This window comes from Mirounga angustirostris, unplaced genomic scaffold, assembly GCF_029215605.1.
Source record: "Mirounga angustirostris isolate CCGP_5_RB_7025 unplaced genomic scaffold, mMirAng1.0.hap1 SCAF_6, whole genome shotgun sequence".
Classification (NCBI taxonomy): Eukaryota; Metazoa; Chordata; class Mammalia; order Carnivora; family Phocidae; genus Mirounga; species Mirounga angustirostris.
In genome coordinates this window covers 114,994,934-115,014,662 of record NW_026991714.1, presented here as the reverse complement: position 1 = coordinate 115,014,662, position 19,729 = coordinate 114,994,934, and the positions used below count along the sequence as shown (strand labels likewise).

The 19,729-nt window shown below is 46.0% G+C and overlaps 1 protein-coding gene across 1 annotated transcript in view; it reads right to left on the bottom strand.

Moving 5' to 3' along the window:
• The window catches only part of WDFY4 (WDFY family member 4), a 291,643-nt gene that overhangs the window by 91,289 nt on the left and 180,625 nt on the right, over positions 1 to 19,729 (bottom strand). The window contains exon 43 of the mRNA XM_045878280.3: positions 17,309 to 17,475. Within this exon, the coding sequence (XP_045734236.1) occupies positions 17,309 to 17,475 (167 nt within the window). The remainder of the gene's footprint in view (positions 1 to 17,308; positions 17,476 to 19,729) is intronic.

Sequence of the window (19,729 nt, the reverse complement as noted above, 5' to 3'; positions counted from 1 at the left end):
CCCAGCACCAGCCCAGGACTGTGTACCTCCAAGCCTCCCCCTCCCTGCAAAGCCCCACCCTTGTCCACTTTCTGTGGTGCCCACAGCAGGGCGGGAGCACATTCCTATGAGCTTCTAGTGTTTTCCTTTGGGGAGAATTAAGTAACAACCAGAATAAACCAAACCACAAGAAAAATGTCTGGTGAGAGCTGGGTTAATAGCTTAAAAATTGATTCTGCTGGAAAAGAGTGGCATTTTAAAAACTAAAAAATGAACCCAAGTGAACTCTTACCTGCTCTTCCATTTAAATTAGCCCTGGGAGGGCTGCCTCCCAAGTTTACTCATAGTTAAGAAATCCCTCATGCCATGATTCTATTGATTACTTTAAAAAGAGAGGAACTTCTGCTTCAGAAGTAGAATTATTTTGAGGTCAGCTAGATAATATATCATCACTCCTGGCAGGAAGATCACTAAGTATGTGGCTACACCTGGCCCCATGTATGATAAGGAACAGAGTGGCTGGAAATCCAAAAATCCCAGAGCTGAAGTTATAGGGCCAACAATTTGCTGGGACATTCCATGGCAGCCCCTTGCCAGCATGTTCTCCTAGAGTCAGGCCTCAGTGTGCACATCTGCAAAAGGGGAAGGTCCAGCTGGAGGCCCTCTGAAGCTCTTCCAAAATGATTAGTCTGTGAGTTAGTGCAATGCCCTAATTTGATAGGCAGAAAAAGTGAGATGTGGAGCCGTCCTATGAGATACCCAGAACAGTGCAGCTGCGTACATTTCCTTATATTTGTGTGCAAGATCTACTGCAAAGAAAGCTTTAGCCCCGCTCACACGGATCACATGTCCCTTTTGTACATCTTCTGCTTGGCTAGGCCCTGCTATCAATGCATTCTGTTCTACTGGCATATGGAATAAGTATTCTAATTTTTCAAAAATGCACCAATTGCCACAAAAAAAGTTAAGTATAATAAGGAGACAGACTATATAAATTCCATTTATATTGGCTATCTGTGAACTCTGGCATCTAGATCACTTTTAAAAGGAGCATTTGGTGGCCAACAGACACATGAAAAAGTGCTCAACATCGCTCGGCATCAGGGAAATCCAAATCAAAACCTCAATGAGATACCACCTCACAACAGTCAGAATGGCTAAAATTAACAAGTCAGGAAACGACAGATGTTGGCAGGGATGTGGAGAAAGGGGAACCCTCCTACACTGTTGGTGGGAATGCAAGCTGGTGCAGCCACTCTGGAAAACAGTATGGAGGTTCCTCAAAAAGTTGAAAATAGAGCTACCATATGATCCAGTAATTGCACTACTGGGTATTTACCCCAAAGATACAAAAGTAGGGATCCAAAAGGGTACGTGCACCCCGATGTTTATAGCAGCAATGTCCACAATAGCCAAACTGTGGAAAGAGCCAAGATGTCCATCAACAGATGAATGGATAAAGAGTGGTATATATATACATTGGAATATTATGCAGCCATCAAAAAGAATGAGATCTTGCCATTTGCAACGACGTGGATGGAACTGGTAAGTGTTATGCTGAGTGAAATAAGTCAATCAGAGAAAGACATGTATCATATGACCTCACTGATATGAGGAATTCTTAATCTCAGGAAACAAACTGAGGGTTGCTGGAGTGGGGGGTGGGGTGGGAGGGATGGGGTGGCTGGGTGATAGACAGTGGGGAGGGTATGTGCTATGGTGAGCGCTGTGAATTGTGCAAGACTGTTGAATCACAGATCTGTACCTCTGAAACAAATAATGCAATATATGTTAAGAAAAAAAAAAGAAGATAGCAGGAGGGGAAGAATGATAGGGGGGAAATCGGAGGGGTAGACGAACCATGAGAGACGATGGACTCTGAAAAACAAACTGAGGGTTCTAGAGGGGAGGGGGGGTGGGAGGATGGGTTAGCCTGGTGATGGGTATTAAAGAGGGCACGTTCTGCATGGAGCACTGGGTGTTATGCACAAACAATGAATCATGGAACACTACATCTAAAACTAATGATGTAAAGTATGGGGATTAACAGAACAATAAAAAAATAAAAGGAGCATTTGGTCATACTGGTAATAAAAAATGTATCATAAAACAATAAAGAGATGCTACTTTTATATCAATTTGGCAAATCTGAGAAGAAATAGAATGTGTGGATCTCTTTACAGCAGCTCATCTTTTCAGGCAGAGACAAGGAGCAGGGATGCCCCCTGCCTGCCCGCAGGTGCCACTTCCACAGGCAAGCCTGCAAACAGCCAAGCCTCCCAGCCTTTCACGGCTGGCTCAGACGAGAACAAATGGGAAGGACAGAAATTGCACTGGCATAATGTGAAACGTACTGAGGACTGTTCAAAGCACAGAGTCTAGGGAAACTGCATTTACTAAGGATTGCTCATTGGTAACTGACTGAAACTGGAGCACATTTCTAGCCAGGGTGCTCTGAAAATTGTAAAACCTGGACTTGTGGATCTCGGGCATTTATTCAAAGAGAATGAATGAGAATCACCTGGGCAGCTTGTTAAAGTTCATATTCCCAGATCACATTCCCAGATGTTCTGGTGCAGCAGGTACAGAGTGGGACCTGGAATCTTCATTTTAATAAGCAGCCTGGATGGTTCTGATGCAGGTCATCTGAAGACCATACTTTGAGAAACTGATTCCCAGACACCAGCGAGGCTATGAAGGATGAGGTCTCATCTTATATCAGCATATTGCTCATAACTCTTTCATTCGTTCATGTATTCATTTCCCAGGTCTGCACTGAATGTTTAGTGTGTGTCCCACACACTGTTAGGCTCAGAGGGAGACAAAGTACACCTTGACAATGCTCATGGTCTAACAGGAAAGAGAATATCAACTGTCCCAGCATGGCATGGAGAGGGGGGATACAAGCACTCAGGACACAGAGGGGGCTGTCTGGCCCAGACAGGGGTGAGAGAGGGAGCGGGGCTGACCTCACAGAAATGGTCCCAAAGGATGTGACCCCAAGGCTGGGGTTAGGAGTAAAGAGGACAAAACCAGGGGAAGAGCATTCCAAGACACAAAGTCTTGAATTAGCTGGACATGTTTGGAGATCATAAGTAGTTGTGCACAATTAGAGTCAAAAGTCAGGTGTGAGTGTGTGTGTGTTGTGTGTGTGTGTACACATAAGGGCGGGGGAGGGGGCAATCCAGGGAGGTGCAGGGCCAGCTTGGGAGTGGCCTTGTGCACAAAGTATGCCAACTAGAGTCACAGAAGGTGTTAAGTAGGGACATACACAGCTCTGCATCTTAGAAAGTCAGTTATGGCTATTCACCTACGGGAAGTTACCACCTAGAAAGGTTAACACACTTCTTCACTGTCTATAAAAGGCCTCATCTCAAAATACCTGGGAAGAGGGGCTCCTGGGTGGTTCAGTCGGTTAAGCGTCTGCCTTCGGCTCAGGTCATGATCCCAGGGTCCTGGGATCGAGTCCCACATCGGGCTCCCTGCTCGGCGGGAAGCCTGCTTCTCCCTCTCCCACTCTCCCTACTTGTTCCCTCTCTTGCTGTGTCTCTCTCTGTCAAATAAATAAATAAAATCTTAAAAAAAAAAAAAAAAATACCTGGGAAGAGCTTGATGCTGCTCTCTGCTGTCCAGAGCAAAAATAACTCCCTTTGCCCTGTTTCCTTGCTAGCAAACCCAAGCTAATATTTTACATTGAGTTTGTATAAAAAATAATTTTAGTTTTTCATGTAATTAAAGAGAATAGCAACAGCAAAAATAACTGCCACTTCAGTTCTGACTCTGGACTGGACTCTGGAAGCCCATTTTGCCAAGTGAAGCCTCAGCTCTAAGAGTACCTTAGGTGGCAGGGTACAAAGGATCATTCCCAACAGCACAGTGGCTGACTCGGGCCCACAATTAAGATGCATTAAATATACCACTTCTCACGTCAAATGGAGCTATTTGCAGAGAAATGTGTTTGTGGTTCTGGGAACCATTAATCAATGACGCAAAGGTAGCGCAGAGTAATTACCATCCCAGGTATTGCTGGGGCCGATCACAGCTCCCACGCAGCACAAAGGCATGAGTTAAGCTGCCGCCATTCTGGAGCCCCAGGCCTTCCTGCTTCCCCCTGGGGCCTCTGGCAGGGACAGGCCACCCAGAAGCCTGGAAAGAGGTTACAACCTGGAGAGTCTCCTAGACTGTTCTAGCAAAGCCCTTCTGAGGCAGCAGGGGAGGAGAAACTGGGGGGCTTGCCGTGGGGTGTTCACCTTACACGATGGCTAGTCGGCGGCAGGTTTTCTGAGCATGGATGCACATCCACCACACAGCCCTGTGAAGCCACTGAAGCGTTTAGAAAAAGCACAGACCCAAAGGGTCTAATGGAGACGTCTGAATTAGGGGAGTCCCCAGCTCACAACCAATGCTGGCTACAAAATGTGTCCATACAGGCAGAAAGTGCCAGCCTGAGAAAGACAGAGGGGATACTACCCCCTCACCTTCCAAATATACACACACACCTGCCATGGGCAAACTTTCTCTACTGTTGCTGGAACATGTTCAGGGGTCAAGGGGCAGTGGAACAATACCTCTTTCCTCACCATCCAGTTCCTATCCTTGACAACAAGGAACGTCCACGGGGATGAAGTCCACAGTGGACCAGGGGCAAGGGCATGAGCAGGGGGGGCGGGCTGGTGCATGCTCAGCATGCTGTGTCCTGGGCAGAGATGCCATGTGTGGTGAGGGACCTGGAGGCCTGCCCGCCTGGGCCGCTGCTAACCAGGAAGTTTACAAAGGAGCACAACAGGGCCTGCAGCCAGCATCTCTGAGCCCCAGTATGGGAGCAGGGCAGTGGGGAGTTTAGTGTAACTTGCTCAACACAGTGAGCTGGGAGACAGTGGAAAACCACATGGCTTTCGAGTGACACAGATCTGAGATCAGATCCCAGCAAATTCAGTTAGCAGGCCCGCTAGGCCCGACAGTCACCACCAGGGAAAGGGAAGTGACACAGCCACCCTCCCAGGCATGAGACTAGATGAAGTGCTGTAGGAAAGCCCACAAGCAACAGCTCCAGACATCCAGCTAGTGACATTTTTGACAATAACAGCGATAAACAAGAGCAAAGGGAGGTTCTGAGTCCAGTCTGAGCACGTGCCCTGTGCCCAGCTGCCCTCCTGGGCACGAATTGCCGGCATCGGCCTCCCTGGTGCTGGTGGTGGTGGATTTGCTGTGGAAGCCAGCCCCTGCTCAGTCATGCCCCACTTGCTCCCAGAGGGGCTCCCCCACTAGCCAGGTCTCCAGGAACCCGAGAGCAGGCCCAGGTCGTCGCTGCAGTCCATCTGCCCCTCCCTGAGCTCTGCACACCTGGCTGGCTCCCTGTTGACACAGCTGTGCTCTCCAGAAGGCAGACCCTTTCCGAGCACAAATGCTTCATATCAGGAAAGGGAAGGACAAGGATAAATGCAAGCCCGTCCCTGCCTGTAACGAAACCACAGGAAGACTCAGCAATAATGACAGCCATGTGTTGAGGTGGTGCTGGTGGCGGAGTGGGCAGAGTGCTTGGGCATGCACCAGACACCAGGACAGACTCACGCAGAAGGCGGCCTGGGCTACAGGCAGTGCGGAGTGGGTGGGCGTGGTCTGTGAGCACCTGGCTGGTGGAGGTGGGGGAGAGGAGGGGGGCACGTCAGGGTGGGTCCATGCCCTCCACAGCCAGCCAGGGCCTGCTCCACAGAGAGCTCCTAGTCTAGACCTGACTCTGCTCTGCTACCCCAGGATGTTCTTGGGTTCCTGTGGCCTGCTTCCTCGTGCTTCTTCCTGCCTCTCATGCTTCAAATTTAGGGACTCCCTCTGTTTCACCATATACCAATCCAGGCTCCAAGCCTGCAACTTCCCTCTTTCTCACAAAATGTTGCATTTTGTGGTGGGTGCAGGAACTCCCACAGGGCCCCATCCCAGCAGGCCAGGTCTCTCATGGGCTCCTCTCTGATTCTCTGCCTCATTCTCCACCGTGGCAGCAGGATAACGGCCCCACTCAGGCTCCTTGAGTCTCGCATCATGCCCAGACACCCACCCCTGCAGCACCTCACCTCACAGGAGCACCCCAGGAGTCAGGCCCGGCTGGGGCCAGACTGCCCCACCCCCCACCGACCCCCACCATCAGGAGCCTGCCCTTATGCGGCCCTGGCTGCTCTCCTCCCACACCTCCTTCTCCAGGGAGCAAGTGCATCCAGTGGTTTGGTTCTACTGATCCTGGAGAAACTCAGGCTGAATTGGGAAATAACCTCTCCCGTAATTTACCATGAAACCAGAGGCAACAAGAACAACCCAATGAAGTGAATCAAAACAACCTGTGCAAAGAACAAATGTCCAGATAATGGCAAGGAATCACCTTGACCTTACAACTGCTCAGTCTCTGGTTCCAGGGAGCTGACACTCGTTTGGGCCCCTACCCCCAGGCTGTCCCCTCCAGGCAAGCAAGGGGATATACCAAGTGCTAAGTGGAAATAGGACTACTCTCGCTCTCAGCCCCTGCTGGGTTTGGCATGCTCCTGTCTGCACAGCCTAGAGATCCCTGCTACCACAACAAGCCACGTGTGGTGCTTCTGACAGCTTCCTGCTGTGTGACATGGAGACCAAGAAAGACTGAAGTTTAAGTACAAGACAGGGAAGGACGGGAGAACAGTCTCTTCTTGGTCCTGTCCTGCCTCTTGGGGGCTGGCAAAGTCAGTCACCTGTGGGCTTCAGGCTCTTGCCCCCCACCACCTCCAACACGACCCCTGAGGGAGATGCCACTGAGTAGGACAACCAGCAAAAATAAAACTCTCAGAGACCAGGACAGTTACCAAGGTCATCTACCTGCTGCATATACTGGGGCTAAGACTAGCTCTTGGCTGTAAACTCCAGGTGTTTCCCTCAGCCCAGCCCAGTTAGGGCTGGAACCACCAGGCTGGCCTTGGGAAGTACATGGGAGCCATGCCACCCACAGAAGCTCCCCTTGGAAGGTGAGGACGTGGATTAAGTAGGATATGGACCCGGAGTGATACTAAATGGCAGGCAGTATTCCAAAGCGTCCCCCAAGAACCTCATCCCTGATGTTCCCATCAGACACTAATCTAGGTGCTGCTTGAAAGAACCTGCAGAAGAAATTAAGGTACAGATCAGCAGACTTTAAAATAGAGAGATTGTCTTGGATGACCTGGTGGATCTAATGTACTCCCATGAGCCCTTAGCAGCAGAAGAGGGCAGAAGAGTGGGCTGGTGGGAGAAATGTGATGACAGGCAGAAGGGGGCCGGCAAGGTCTGAAGGGGGAAAGGACTTGACCTGCAGTGGCCAGCTTTGAGGATGGAGGAGGGGGCCACAAGGCAAGGGATGTGGGTGGCCTCTAGAGGCTGAGATTGATCCCTGTCAGACAGGCAGCAAAGGAACAGGGACCTTAGTCCTATGGAAGCATTGGACCGAATTCTGCCAACACCTGGATGAGCTTGAAAATGGATTCATTTCCAGAACCTCTTGAAAGAAATGCAGCTTTGCCAACACCTTGCTTTCATCCCTGTGTGACTCTAAGCAGAGGACCAGTGGAGCCTGTTGTGCTGGGGCTTTTGAGATAATAAATGTGTGCTGTTTTAAGTCACTAAGTTTCTGGTAGTTTGTTATGGCAGCAACAGAAAATGAATATACCCAGCAAAAGCAAAGCATTGCCATTGATCTGTTCTTATCAAAACGATGAAAATAACCAAAATGGACACATACAATCCAGTATTTCCTTACCCTATCAAGAAAGTAGGAGGGGATAGCTGAATGTGACATCTGCTTAATATGCATCCTCCCTATCATGGTTTCCCACCTTAACACTATAGACATTTTGGACTGAATACTTATTTTCTGGTGGAGGGCAGGACTGTCCTGAGCTTTGTAGGATGGTTAGCAGCATCCCTGGTCTCTGCCTACCAGAGGTCAATAGCATCACTCCCTGCCAACTCATGAGCCTGAAAATGTCTCCAGACATTGGCAAGTGTCGCCTGGGGGTAAAGCTGCCCCCTGTTGAGAATCACAGCTTTATATAATCTTTTAAGGGCATAAGGCAAAGTTTTTATAGAAAGAAAACAATCTCCTAGCTGTTTTTCAATTGATTACACATTTACTAAATAAGCATTTCTAAAATGAACAAGCTATTATATTGATACGTCCAAACCATTATCAGCTGTTAGTCCTCAGCAGCCAGGTATTATGAATACCACACAGTATGTAAATGTATATGTATATGTATAGATGTTTTGATTTCCATTTTTAAATATTTTACAAGGTAGACATACTTTATTTCTATAATCAAAATAAAATGAACATAAATTTAACGGATCTTCATTCATCAGTGTTTACTGAATGTCTACTCCAGGCATGCCTGAGGCTAGGTACCCAATGGTCCCTCTGCAAAGGAGCACCAGTGCAGGGACAGAGGCAGACAGGTGAAGTGGGGAAGGTTAGTCTGTATGCCTGGAGCAAGGGCAGGGGGTGATGGAGGGGGCAATGGAGACTGCAGGTACCCCAGGTCCCAGAGTGGGAAGCCGTTGAGATCGGCTTCAGAGAGTCAGCAGCCAGGGCGGCGCAGGTAGATTCACCAGCATGAGCGAAGTCATGGTAGTGAGGTGTGATAGGGACTGCAAATGTGCTCTATGCCTGGAAGCTTTGGGTTAAGCAGGTGTAAGAAGGATGACGCTATTACAAGACTGTGTTGGTTAAACTGTGACTCCAGTCTGAGAGCAGCTAAGAAACTTGATAAAAGTACTGCTAACCATCTGGCAATGCACTTCAATCTGGTCCCCTTCTATCCAACCCCTGCAAGGAGCAAATCCCAGCTTCACACCCCCGGGAGTCTCTGTAAGGAACCCGGCCCTGGAAAGGACATGCTTCATTTCTGCACCTGCTGATGCCCCTCACAGGTTTGTTGAGCTTGGCACCTGCTCCTGGAAATCCAGGCTGCTTACTCAGTGGCCCTTAGGTTGGATCCACTCTCATCCACCAGACCAGCCCTCAGCTCTCACACATTTCTCTCTGTGTAGTCCCTGCATGGCCTCTGGGCCACGCCCTGCCCGCTCCTCTGTTCTGCCAGTGCATCTCCTTCACTTACATCGTAAGCGGAAGAGTTGGTGGGTGAGACTCGGAGGCCCTTAAACCACCCAACCTTTAGCAAGGGGAGAGAGTTGGTCTTTAGTGGGCTACCTCACATGTGCCCAGCTCTGAGCAAGTCTCTTTGCTTCTATTATCCCATTTTAGCCCTACAAGAATTTTGTGAAATGGTCACTCAACACTCCCTATTAAAGATAAGAAAAATTGAGGCTCACAAAGGTTAGGTAACATGAAATTTAGTATGTTGCCAAGTTGGGATTTGAGCTCAGGTATGTTTTACTCTAAGAAATAAGCTTCATCTTTCATCTCTTTCTTAGATTTGGGTAAGAGAAATCCTCTGCTGGGTCCATACTTTAGGGATTTCTCCAGCTCCTTTCCAGTCATAGCAGGGGGCCATGCGGTGGGGCCTTCAACCCCGTTCCAGGCATCCTAACCTGCAGGCTTCCCTGCTAACTGTCCAGCCTGCCCCCTGGCCCATGCACTCATCTTCTCCAGGTCTACCCTGCTGAGGGCTGACAAGGCCACAAGTATGCTCACCCCTAGGCCTGAGTGGGGGCCCGGGGGAGGCTGGTGTCAGGGTGAGAGTCTAGGCACAGCCTGGACGTATAGGCTGAGTGTCCAAACACATCCACACTCAATGCGGGATGGATCCCTCAAGGCGGTCAGACTGCAGGCAGGAGCCCAAGGTGCCAAACGACAAGATCAAGAATTTTACATTCGGGGAGTGGAGAAAGATGGCGGAGGAGTAGGAGACCTGGATTTCGTCTCCTCTCAGGAATTCAGCTGGATAGGGATCAAACCATTCTGAACACCTACAAACTCAACAGGAGATCGAAGAAAAGAATAGCAACAACTCTCTGAACAGAAAAGCAACCACTTTCTGGAAGGTAGGACGGGCGGAGAAGTGAATCTGAGGCAATATTTGGGAGGATAAATGGCGGGGGAGGGGCCTCCGTCGGCCGCTTCTGGCAAGTGATAGAGCCGTGGAACACAAAATCGGCACTTTTAGAAGTCTGCTCCACTGAGGGACGTCACTCTGGTGGCTAAGCTGGGGGTGGAACCCTCGTGGGATGGTGTGGTCTCAGGACCCTCGGGGTCACAGAAAGACCGGGGGTGCCTGAGTGTGGCAGAGCTCCCAGGTAATGGAGCAGGGAAGCCGGCTGCAGAGGCGGAGCCCAGGCGCGGGCTCTCAGCTCGGGGTGGCCATAAACCGTGATCCGCGGCACAGTCGGGCCCCTGCTCCTCCAGCGGGGACCCAACAAACGGCAGATCCGGGGAGACTCACCTTCCTCCCCCGGGAGGAGCCGCGCGGGAGTGCACCGCAGGGATCTGCTGGGTTTGGAGACTCCAGACCGGGTCCAGTGCCAGAGATAGAAACGCGCGGTCACAGGCCGGGTGAGCACAGAGTGCGGCTGGAGACCGGGGAGACGGGAGCAACTGACTGCTTTTCTCTGGGGGTGCACTGAGGAGCGGGGCCCCAAGTTCTCGGCTCCTCCAGGGCGGAGATTGGGAGGCTGCCATTTTCACTCTCTGCCTCCAAAGCTGTACGGAAAGCTTGCAGGGAACAAAAGCTCCCGAGCAAATCCGATCAGATTACTTAGCCTGGACCGGGCAAGGGCGGGGCAATTCCACCTCCAGCAAGGACATTTGGAAACCATGGCAACAGGCCCCTCCCCCAGAAGATCAGCGAGAACCGCCAGCCAAGACCAAGTCTACCAATCAATGAGAATGGCAGAACTCCAGCGCTAGGGGAATACTGCACAAAGAATTCATGGCTTTTTTACCATGATTCTTTAGTCTTTCAAAGTTAATTATTTTTTTTAACTGTCTTTTTTCTTTTTTTTTTTTTTGAATTTTTCTTTTTCCCTTTTTCAACCAACATCTTATCAATCCCTTTTTTAAAAAACATTTCTTTTTTTCATTTTTAGAGTCATATTCTATCCCTTCATAGTAGTTACCCGTATTTTTGGCATATATATATAAGCTGTTCTCTCTTTAAAATTTTGAGATAGTTTCTAAATCTCTAGTGTATGGTTTTTTTCTACTCCCCTGCCTGATCACATTCTCTCCCTTTTTTTTCTTTTTTTTTAAATCCTTTTCTTTCTTTTTTTTAAACAACTTATCAATTCCTTTCATAAAATTTTTTATAATTTCCATCTTTACAGTCATATTCATCCCTTCATCATATCAACCCTTATTTTTGTACATATATAAGTTTTTCTTTCTTTAAAATTTTGGGAGGCACTTTCTTTTAACAGACCAAAATACACCCAAAATCTAGTGTGTGGCACTGATCTATATACCAGCCTGATCATATTTGATCACATTCTGGTTTTGTTTTGTTTTGTTCTGTTTTTGTTTGTTTTTATCTTTTTCTTTTTTTTTTCTTTTTCTTTTTTCTCTCTTTCCCTTTCTTTTCCCACTGCTTCAGGTCTTTTCTGATTTGTTTAGAGTATATTTTCTAGGGACGTTGTTACCCTGCTAGCATTTTGTTCTCTCATTAATCTATTCTCCTCTGCACAAAATGACAAGACGGAAAAAATCACCTCAACAAAAAGAACAAGAGGTAGTACCGACTGCCAGGGACCTACTCAATACGGACATTAGTACGATGTCAGATCTAGAGTTCAGAATCATCACTTTAAAGATACTAGCTGGGCTTGAAAAAAGCATGGAAGTTATTAGAGAAACCCTTTCTGGAGAAGTAAAAGAACTAAAATCTAACCAAGTCAAAATCAAAAAGGCTATTAATGAGGTGCAATCAAAAATGGGGGCGCTAGCTGCTAAGATAAATGAGGCAGAAGAGAGAATCAGTGATATAGAAGACCAAATGATGGAAAATAAAGAAGCTGAGAAAAAGAGAGATAAACAACTACTGGATCACGAGGGCAGAATTCGAGAGATAAGTGATACCATAAGACGAAACAATGTTAGAATAATTGGGATCCCAGAAGAAGAAGAAAGAGAGAGAGGGGCAGAAGGTATAATGGAGTAAATTATAGCAGAGAACTTCCCTAATTTGGGGAAGGAAACAGGCATCAAAATCCAGGAAGCACAGAGAACCCCTCTCAAAATCAATAAAAATAGGTCAACACCCCGACATCTAATAGTAAAACTTACGAGTCTCAGAGACAAAGAGAAAATCCTGAAGGTAGCTCGGGAGAAGAGATCTGTAACCTACAATGGTAGAAACATTAGATTGGCAACAGACCTATCCACAGAGACCTGGCAGGCCAGAAAGGACTGGCATGATATATTCAGAGCACTAAATGAGAAAAATATGCAGCCAAAAATACTATATCCAGCTAGGCTGTCATTGAAAATTGAAGGAGAGATAAAAAGCTTCCAGGACAAACAAAAACTAAAGGAATTTGCAAACACAAAACCAGCCCTACAAGAAATCTTGAAAGGGGTCCTCTAAGCAAAGAGAGACCCTAAAAGCAATATAGACCAGAAAGGAACACAGACAATATACAGTAACAGTCACCTTACAGGCAATACAATGGCACTAAATTCCTATCTTTCAATAGTTACCCTGAATGTAAATGGGCTAAATTCCCCAATCAAAAGACACAGGCTATCAGACTGGATTAAAAAACAAGACCCATCGATATGCTGTCTGCAAGAGACTCATTTTAGACCCAAAGACACCCCCAGATTGAAAGTGAGGGGGTGGAAAACCATTTACCATGCTAATGGACACCAAAAGAAAGCTGGGGTGGCAATCCTTATATCAGACAAATTAGATTTTAAACCAAAGACTGTAATAAGAGATGAGGAAGGACATTATATCCTACTTAAAGGGTCTACCCAACAAGAAGATCTAACAATTGTAAATATCTATGCCCCTAACATGGGAGCAGCCAATTATATAAGGCAATTAATAACAAAAGCAAAGAAACACATCGACAACAATACAATAATAGTGGGGGACTTTAACACCCCCCTCACTGAAATGGACAGACCGTCTAAGCAAAAGATCAACAAGGAAATAAAGACTTTAAATGACACACTGGACCAAATGGACTTCACAGACATATTCAGAACATTCCATCCCAAAGCAACGGAATACACATTCTTCTCTAGTCCCCATGGAACATTCTCCAGAATCGATCACATCCTAGGTCATAAATCAGGTCTCAACCGGTACCAAAAGATTGGGATCATTCCCTGCCTATTTTCAGACCACAATGCTTTGAAACTAGAACTCAATCACAAGAGGAAAGTCGGAAAGAACTCAAATACATGGAGGCTAAAGAGCATCCTACTGAAGAATGAATGGGTCAACCAGGAAATTAAAGAAGAATTAAAAAAATTCATGGAAACCAATGAAAATGAAAACACAACTGTTTAAAATCTTTGGGATGCAGCAAAGGCAGTCCTAAGAGGAAAGTATATAGCAATACAAGCGTTTCTCAAGAAACAAGAAAGTTCTCAAGTACACAACCTAACCCTACACCTAAAGGAGCTGGAGAAGGAAGAGCAAATAAAGCCTAAACCCAGCAGGAGAAGAGAAATAATAAAGATCAGAGCAGAAATCAATGAAATAGAAACTAAAAGAACAGTAGAACAGATCAACGAAACAAGGAGCTGGTTCTTTGAGAGAATTAACAAGATTGATAAACCCCTGGCCAGACTTATCAAAAAGAAAAGAGAAATGACCCAAATCAACAAAATCATGAATGAAAGAGGAGAGATCACAACCAACACCAAAGAAATACAAACAATTATAAGAACATATTATGAGCAACTCTATGCCAGCAAATTAGATAACCTGGAAGAAATGGATGCATTCCTAGAAATGTTTCACCTACCAAAACTGAACCAGGAAGAAATAGAAAACCTGAACAGACCTATAACCACTAAGGAAATTGAAGCAGTCATCAAAAATCTCCCAAAAAACAAAAGCCCAGGGCCAGATGGCTTCCCAGGGGAATTCTACCAAACATTTCAAGAAGAATTAATACCTATTCTTCTGAAACTGTTTCAAAAAATAGAAATGGAAGGAAAACTTCCAAACTCATTTTATGAGGCCAGCATTACCTTGATCCCAAAACCAGACAAAGACCCCATCAAAAAGGAGAATTACAGACCAATATCCCTGATGAACATGGATGCAAAAATTCTCACCAAAATACTAGCCAATAGGATCCAACAGTACATTAAAAGGATTATTCACCATGACCAAGTGGGATTTATCCCTGGGCTGCAAGGTTGGTTCAACATCCGCAAATCAATCAATGTGATACAATACATTAACAAAAGAAAGAACAAAAATCATATGATCGTCTCAATAGATGCAGAAAAAGCATTTGACAAAGTACAGCATCCTTTCTTGATCAAAACTCTTCAGAGTATACGCATAGAGGGTACCTACCTCATTATCATAAAAGCCATCTATGAAAAACCTACAGCGAATATCATTCTCAATGGGGAAAAACTGAGAGCTTTCCCCCTAAGGCCAGGAACGCGGCAGGGATGTCCACTATCACCACTGCTATTCAACATAGTATTGGAAGTCCTAGCCACAGCAATCAGACAACAAAAAGAAATCAAAGGCATCCAGATCGGCAAAGAAGAAGTCAAACTCTCATTCTTTGCAGATGATATGATACTCTATGTGGAAAACCCCAAAGACTCCACCCCAAAACTGCTAGAACTCATACAGGAATTCAGTCAAGTGGCAGGATATAAAATCAATGCACAGAAGTCAGTGGCATTCCTATACACCACCAACAAGACAGAAGAAAGAGAAATTAAGGAGTCGATCCCATTTACAATTGCACCCAAAACCATAAGATACCTAGGAATAAATCTAACCAAAGAGGCAAAGGATCTGTACTCAGAAAACTATAAAATACTCATGAAAGAAATTGAGGAAGACATGAAGAAATGGAAAAACGTTCCATGCTCATGGATTGGAAGAACAAATATTGTGAAGATGTCAATGCTACCTAGAGCAATCTACACATTCAATGCAATCCCCATCAAAATACCATCCACTTTTTTCAAAGAAGTGGAACAAATAATCTTAAAATTTGTATGGAACCAGAAAAGACCCCGCATAGCCAGAGGAATGTTGAAAAAGAAAAGCAAAGCTGGCGGCATCACAATTCCGGACTTCCAGCTCTATTACAAAGCTGTCATCATCAAGACAGTATGGTACTGGCACAAAAACAGACATATAGATCAATGGAACAGAATAGAGAGCCCAGAAATGGACCCTCAACTCTATGGTCAACTCATCTTTGACAAAGCAGGAAAGAATGTCCAATGGAAAAAAGACAGTCTCTTCAACAAATGGTGTTGGGAAAATTGGATAGCCACATGCAGAAGAATGAAACTGGACCATTTCCTTACACCACACACAAAAATAGACTCCAAATGGTTGAAAGACCTCAATGTGAGACAGGAGTCCATCAACATCCTAAAGGAGAACACAGGCAGCAACCTCTTTGACCTCAGCCACAGCAACTTCTTCCTAGAAACATCGCCAAAGGCAAGGGAAGCAAGGGCAAAAATGAACTATTGGGACTTCATCAAGATAAAAAGCTTTTGCAAAGCAAAGGAAACAGTCAACAAAACCAAAAGACAACTGACAGAATGGGAGAAGATATTTGCAAATGACATATCAGATAAAGGGCTAGTATCCAAAATCTATAAAGAACTCATCAAACTCAGCACCCAAAGAACAAAGAATCCAATCAAGAAATGGGCAGAAGACATGAACAGACATTTTTCCAAAGAAGACATCCAAATGGCCAACAGATACATGAAAAAGAGCTCAACATCGCTCGGCATCAGGGAAATCCAAATCAAAACCTCAATGAGATACCACCTCACACCGGTCAGAATGGCTAAAATTAACAAGTCAGGAAACGACAGATGTTGGCAGGGATGCGGAGAAAGGGGAACCCTCCTACGCTGTTGGTGGGAATGCAAGCTGGTGCAGCCACTCTGGAAAACAGTATGGAGGTTCCTCAAAAAGTTGAAAATAGAGCTACCATACGATCCAGCAATTGCACTACTGGGTATTTACCCCAAAGATACAAAAGTAGGGATCCGAAAGGGTACGTGTACCCCGATGTTTATAGCAGCAATGTCCACAATAGCCAAACTGTGGAAAGAGCCAAGATGTCCATCGACAGATGAATGGATAAAGAGTGGTATATATATATACAATGGAATATTATGCAGCCATCAAAAGGAATGAGATCTTGCCATTTGCAACAACGTGGATGGAACTGGAGGGTATTATGCTGAGCGAAATAAGTCAAACAGAGAAAGACATGTATCATATGATCTCACTGATATGAGGAATTCTTAATCTCAGGAAACAAACTGAGGGTTGCTGGAGTGGGGGGTGGGGTGGGAGGGATGGGGTGACTGGGTGATAGACACTGGGGAGGGTATGTGCTCTGGTAAGTGCTGTGAATTGTGCAAGACTGTTGACTCTCAGATCTGTACCTCTGAAACAAATAATGCAATATATGTTAAGAAAAAAAAAGAAGAAGAAGGTAGCAGGAGGGGAAGAATGAAGCGGGGGAAATCGGAGGGGTAGACGAACCATGAGAGACGATGAACTCTGAAAAACAAACTGAGGGTTCTAGAGGGGAGGGGGGTGGGAGGATGGGTTAGCCTGGTGGTTGGTATTGAGGAGGGCACATTCTGCATGGAGCACTGGGTGTTATGCACAAACAATGAATCATGGAACACTACATCTAAAACTAATGATATAATGTATGGGGATTAACATAAGAATAAAAAAAAAAGTCAGTGTTGGAAGGTAGACCATATTTCATGACAGTGTTTTAGCTTGATGTAGATCTCTTTTTTAAAAGACTTTATTTATTTGACAGAGAGGGAACACAAGCAGGGGGAGCAGCAGGCAGAGGGAGAAGCAGACTCCCCACTGAGCAGGGAGCCCGATGCGGGACTCGATCCCAGGACCCCAGGGTCATGACCTGAGCTGAAAACAGACGCTTAACCAACTGAGCCATCCAGATGCCCCTTGATTTATATCTTTTAAACATCTTGATGCAGGGTTTGTCAGCTTCCATTTGTGCCCTTGCTCTGCGCCCACCAATTTAGAAGCATGCCTGCTCTTTTTGCTAATTTTTTTTTTTTTTATAGTGAAGAGAAACATCACCTCCCATGTGAATGAAGAAAGCTTGATCTCATGTCTGATGATCTTTAAAGAAGAATCGTGATGTGCTGTATTACCTTTTCATGATCAAGGAGCTCTTGTAAAATAACTTGTCTTTCCCGACACAGTTCCAAGAAATCTTCAGAGTGCAGACTTTCATGTAAGGCAGGGAAGAAGGTCAGCTGGGTGCAGTCCACTGCCACCTCCTCTCTCCCGCTCTCGGCTTTCTTTGGTGTCAGCTCATCTGCAGCAGTATAAAGGGACACACATTTTTGGCACGAGCCACCTGACCTCACGAGGGATGTGCACAGCATGGTCATGAGTCACCGAGAGAAACTGCAAGGTTTCAGGGCAGAGGTGAGTGGTGTGGATCTCAGCGTGTCCCTCACTGTGTCTGAAAGTGGGCGTCACCTCTCTGACTCTGTGGTGCAGTCAACACACTGTTAGGTTGATTCACTCTGGAAGGTGTGCCCAGGTCCGGCTGCTCTGCAGGTCCAGTGTGACCACGGGGCACTACTTCAAAATTCACACTTATTAATCAGTAGAGAAATTCCTTCTAGGGTCATTTAGAATCTGTTTCTTTCTGAACTTCACTTTATTCGTTCTTTTAAAAGAGTGGGGGTTTTTTTTCTATTTTTTTCTAATTATGGATGCAGTATGATCTTAGTGTAAAAAAAAACAAAAACAAAACAAAACTTGGAAAACCCATGAAATTGTGAGAATAAATTTAAAATACTTGAGTAGAACAAGTATCACTCATGCACCCAGATATAGTACTAATAACAACAGCTCGGATGTAGTAAGTAAGCTCTTTCTCTGTGCTGGATGCTTTTGATGACATTTTTTTCATCTACTCCTATCAGGTTGTGGTTTCTATTTCAACCTCCCTTCACAATCAGGGAAGAGTGAAAGAGGCTAATTACTTTGCTCAAAGTCATATGGTCACAAAGAACTAGAGGCCGAATCTGAACTAAGTCTGTTTCTCCTCCCTGTTCACAATTTGAACAAGTTCTTTACTTCTAATATCTTTTCCAAATGTATATGTATATGTGTGTGCATGTGCGTGCGTGCACACACACGCACGTGATTTTTTGACATGATAGGAATTATGCTGCATCTACAGTTTTTTTTTTCCTAGAATTTTTAAAAAGATTTTATTTATTTAACAGAGAGAGAGAGAGCACAAGCAGGGGGAGCTGCAGAGGGAGAGGGAGAAGCAGACTCCCTGCCGAGCAGGGAGCCCAATGTGGGACTCGATCCCAGGACCCCGGGATCATGACCTGAGCCGAAGGCAGACGCTTCACTGACTGAGCCACCCAGGCACCCCATCTTTTCAAGAACTTTTTAAGACTATATTAGGAACACTTTCTCATTCCATTTAAAGCTCTTTGAACTCACCTAAAATGGTTGTATAACATTCTATTCTGTGGCTCTTTCATAATCACCTAATCCATCTCCAATTTTTTGGAGGCACAGACAGTTTCTATTTCTACCCTGAATGCATTGTGCTGCGATCATGCGTGTGCACACCTAGACTTACTTCCCAAGCATGCACTCCCGGGCACAGACATTTGGGTGCCTGCTGAGCACAGACCTACATGATTTCTGGATCCTACTCCCCCGCCCTGTCCTAGATGTCCACTCTCCTAAAGGAGGCAGGTGCATGGCACATGACTGCAAAGTTGAGGGGCTACTGGCCATTTTCTTTGTGTTAAGATGCTCACCTCTTTGAGCTCCTCCTCTCCTGGGAGTCTCCCAGCTGGATGAATGGAAGTGTGTGCTGCTTAAAGCAACAGCCACCACAGGCTTTTCCCCATGCGGGGAGAACGCCGTATATAAACAGACACCCAGGAAAGCACAGGGGAGAACCATAAGCCCTTTCTTCTTCTTCCCTGGCTGAGCTCCCTACTGGGGCTGGGGTCTGTATATGGGGACGAGGAGATTCAGCAGCCCATGCCCACAGGACACCAGCACATGCTTTCCACCACCACCATCTCTGCAGATTCCCCCTCTGTTCTTGGAGCTGTGGGGCTTGGGGTAAAGAGAAGAGAAGCAAATGGGCATTACGACATTATCCCAAGTCCTATGCCCCAGGGACCCCCAAATCAACCTGGGATCAGGGCCCAGCGCCCTCACATCTGGGCGCTATTACTGCAGACTGGCAAGCCAGCACGTTCAATGCAAAATCCAGTAGTCAGGCACTAAATGAGACAAGTTAGATCAGCGCTCAGAAGTTGTCATTTGGTTAAGGATACCACACTAGCTACACCTCAGGAGGCAATGAAACTCACAGACAGGGAGTGTTTGAAGAAAAAAGGCACAGTGTGGTAGAAACACAAAATCTGGAATAGAGTGCATATGTCTGTGTGTGTCTGCAGGTTGTATTTGTGTGTGTGTGCGTGTATGTTTGGATGTGTTCATGCCAAATGACCTCTGAAAATAAACCCTGGATTTCCAGCAAGCCAACTCAACCAAATTCCTCCATGAGAATTATACAA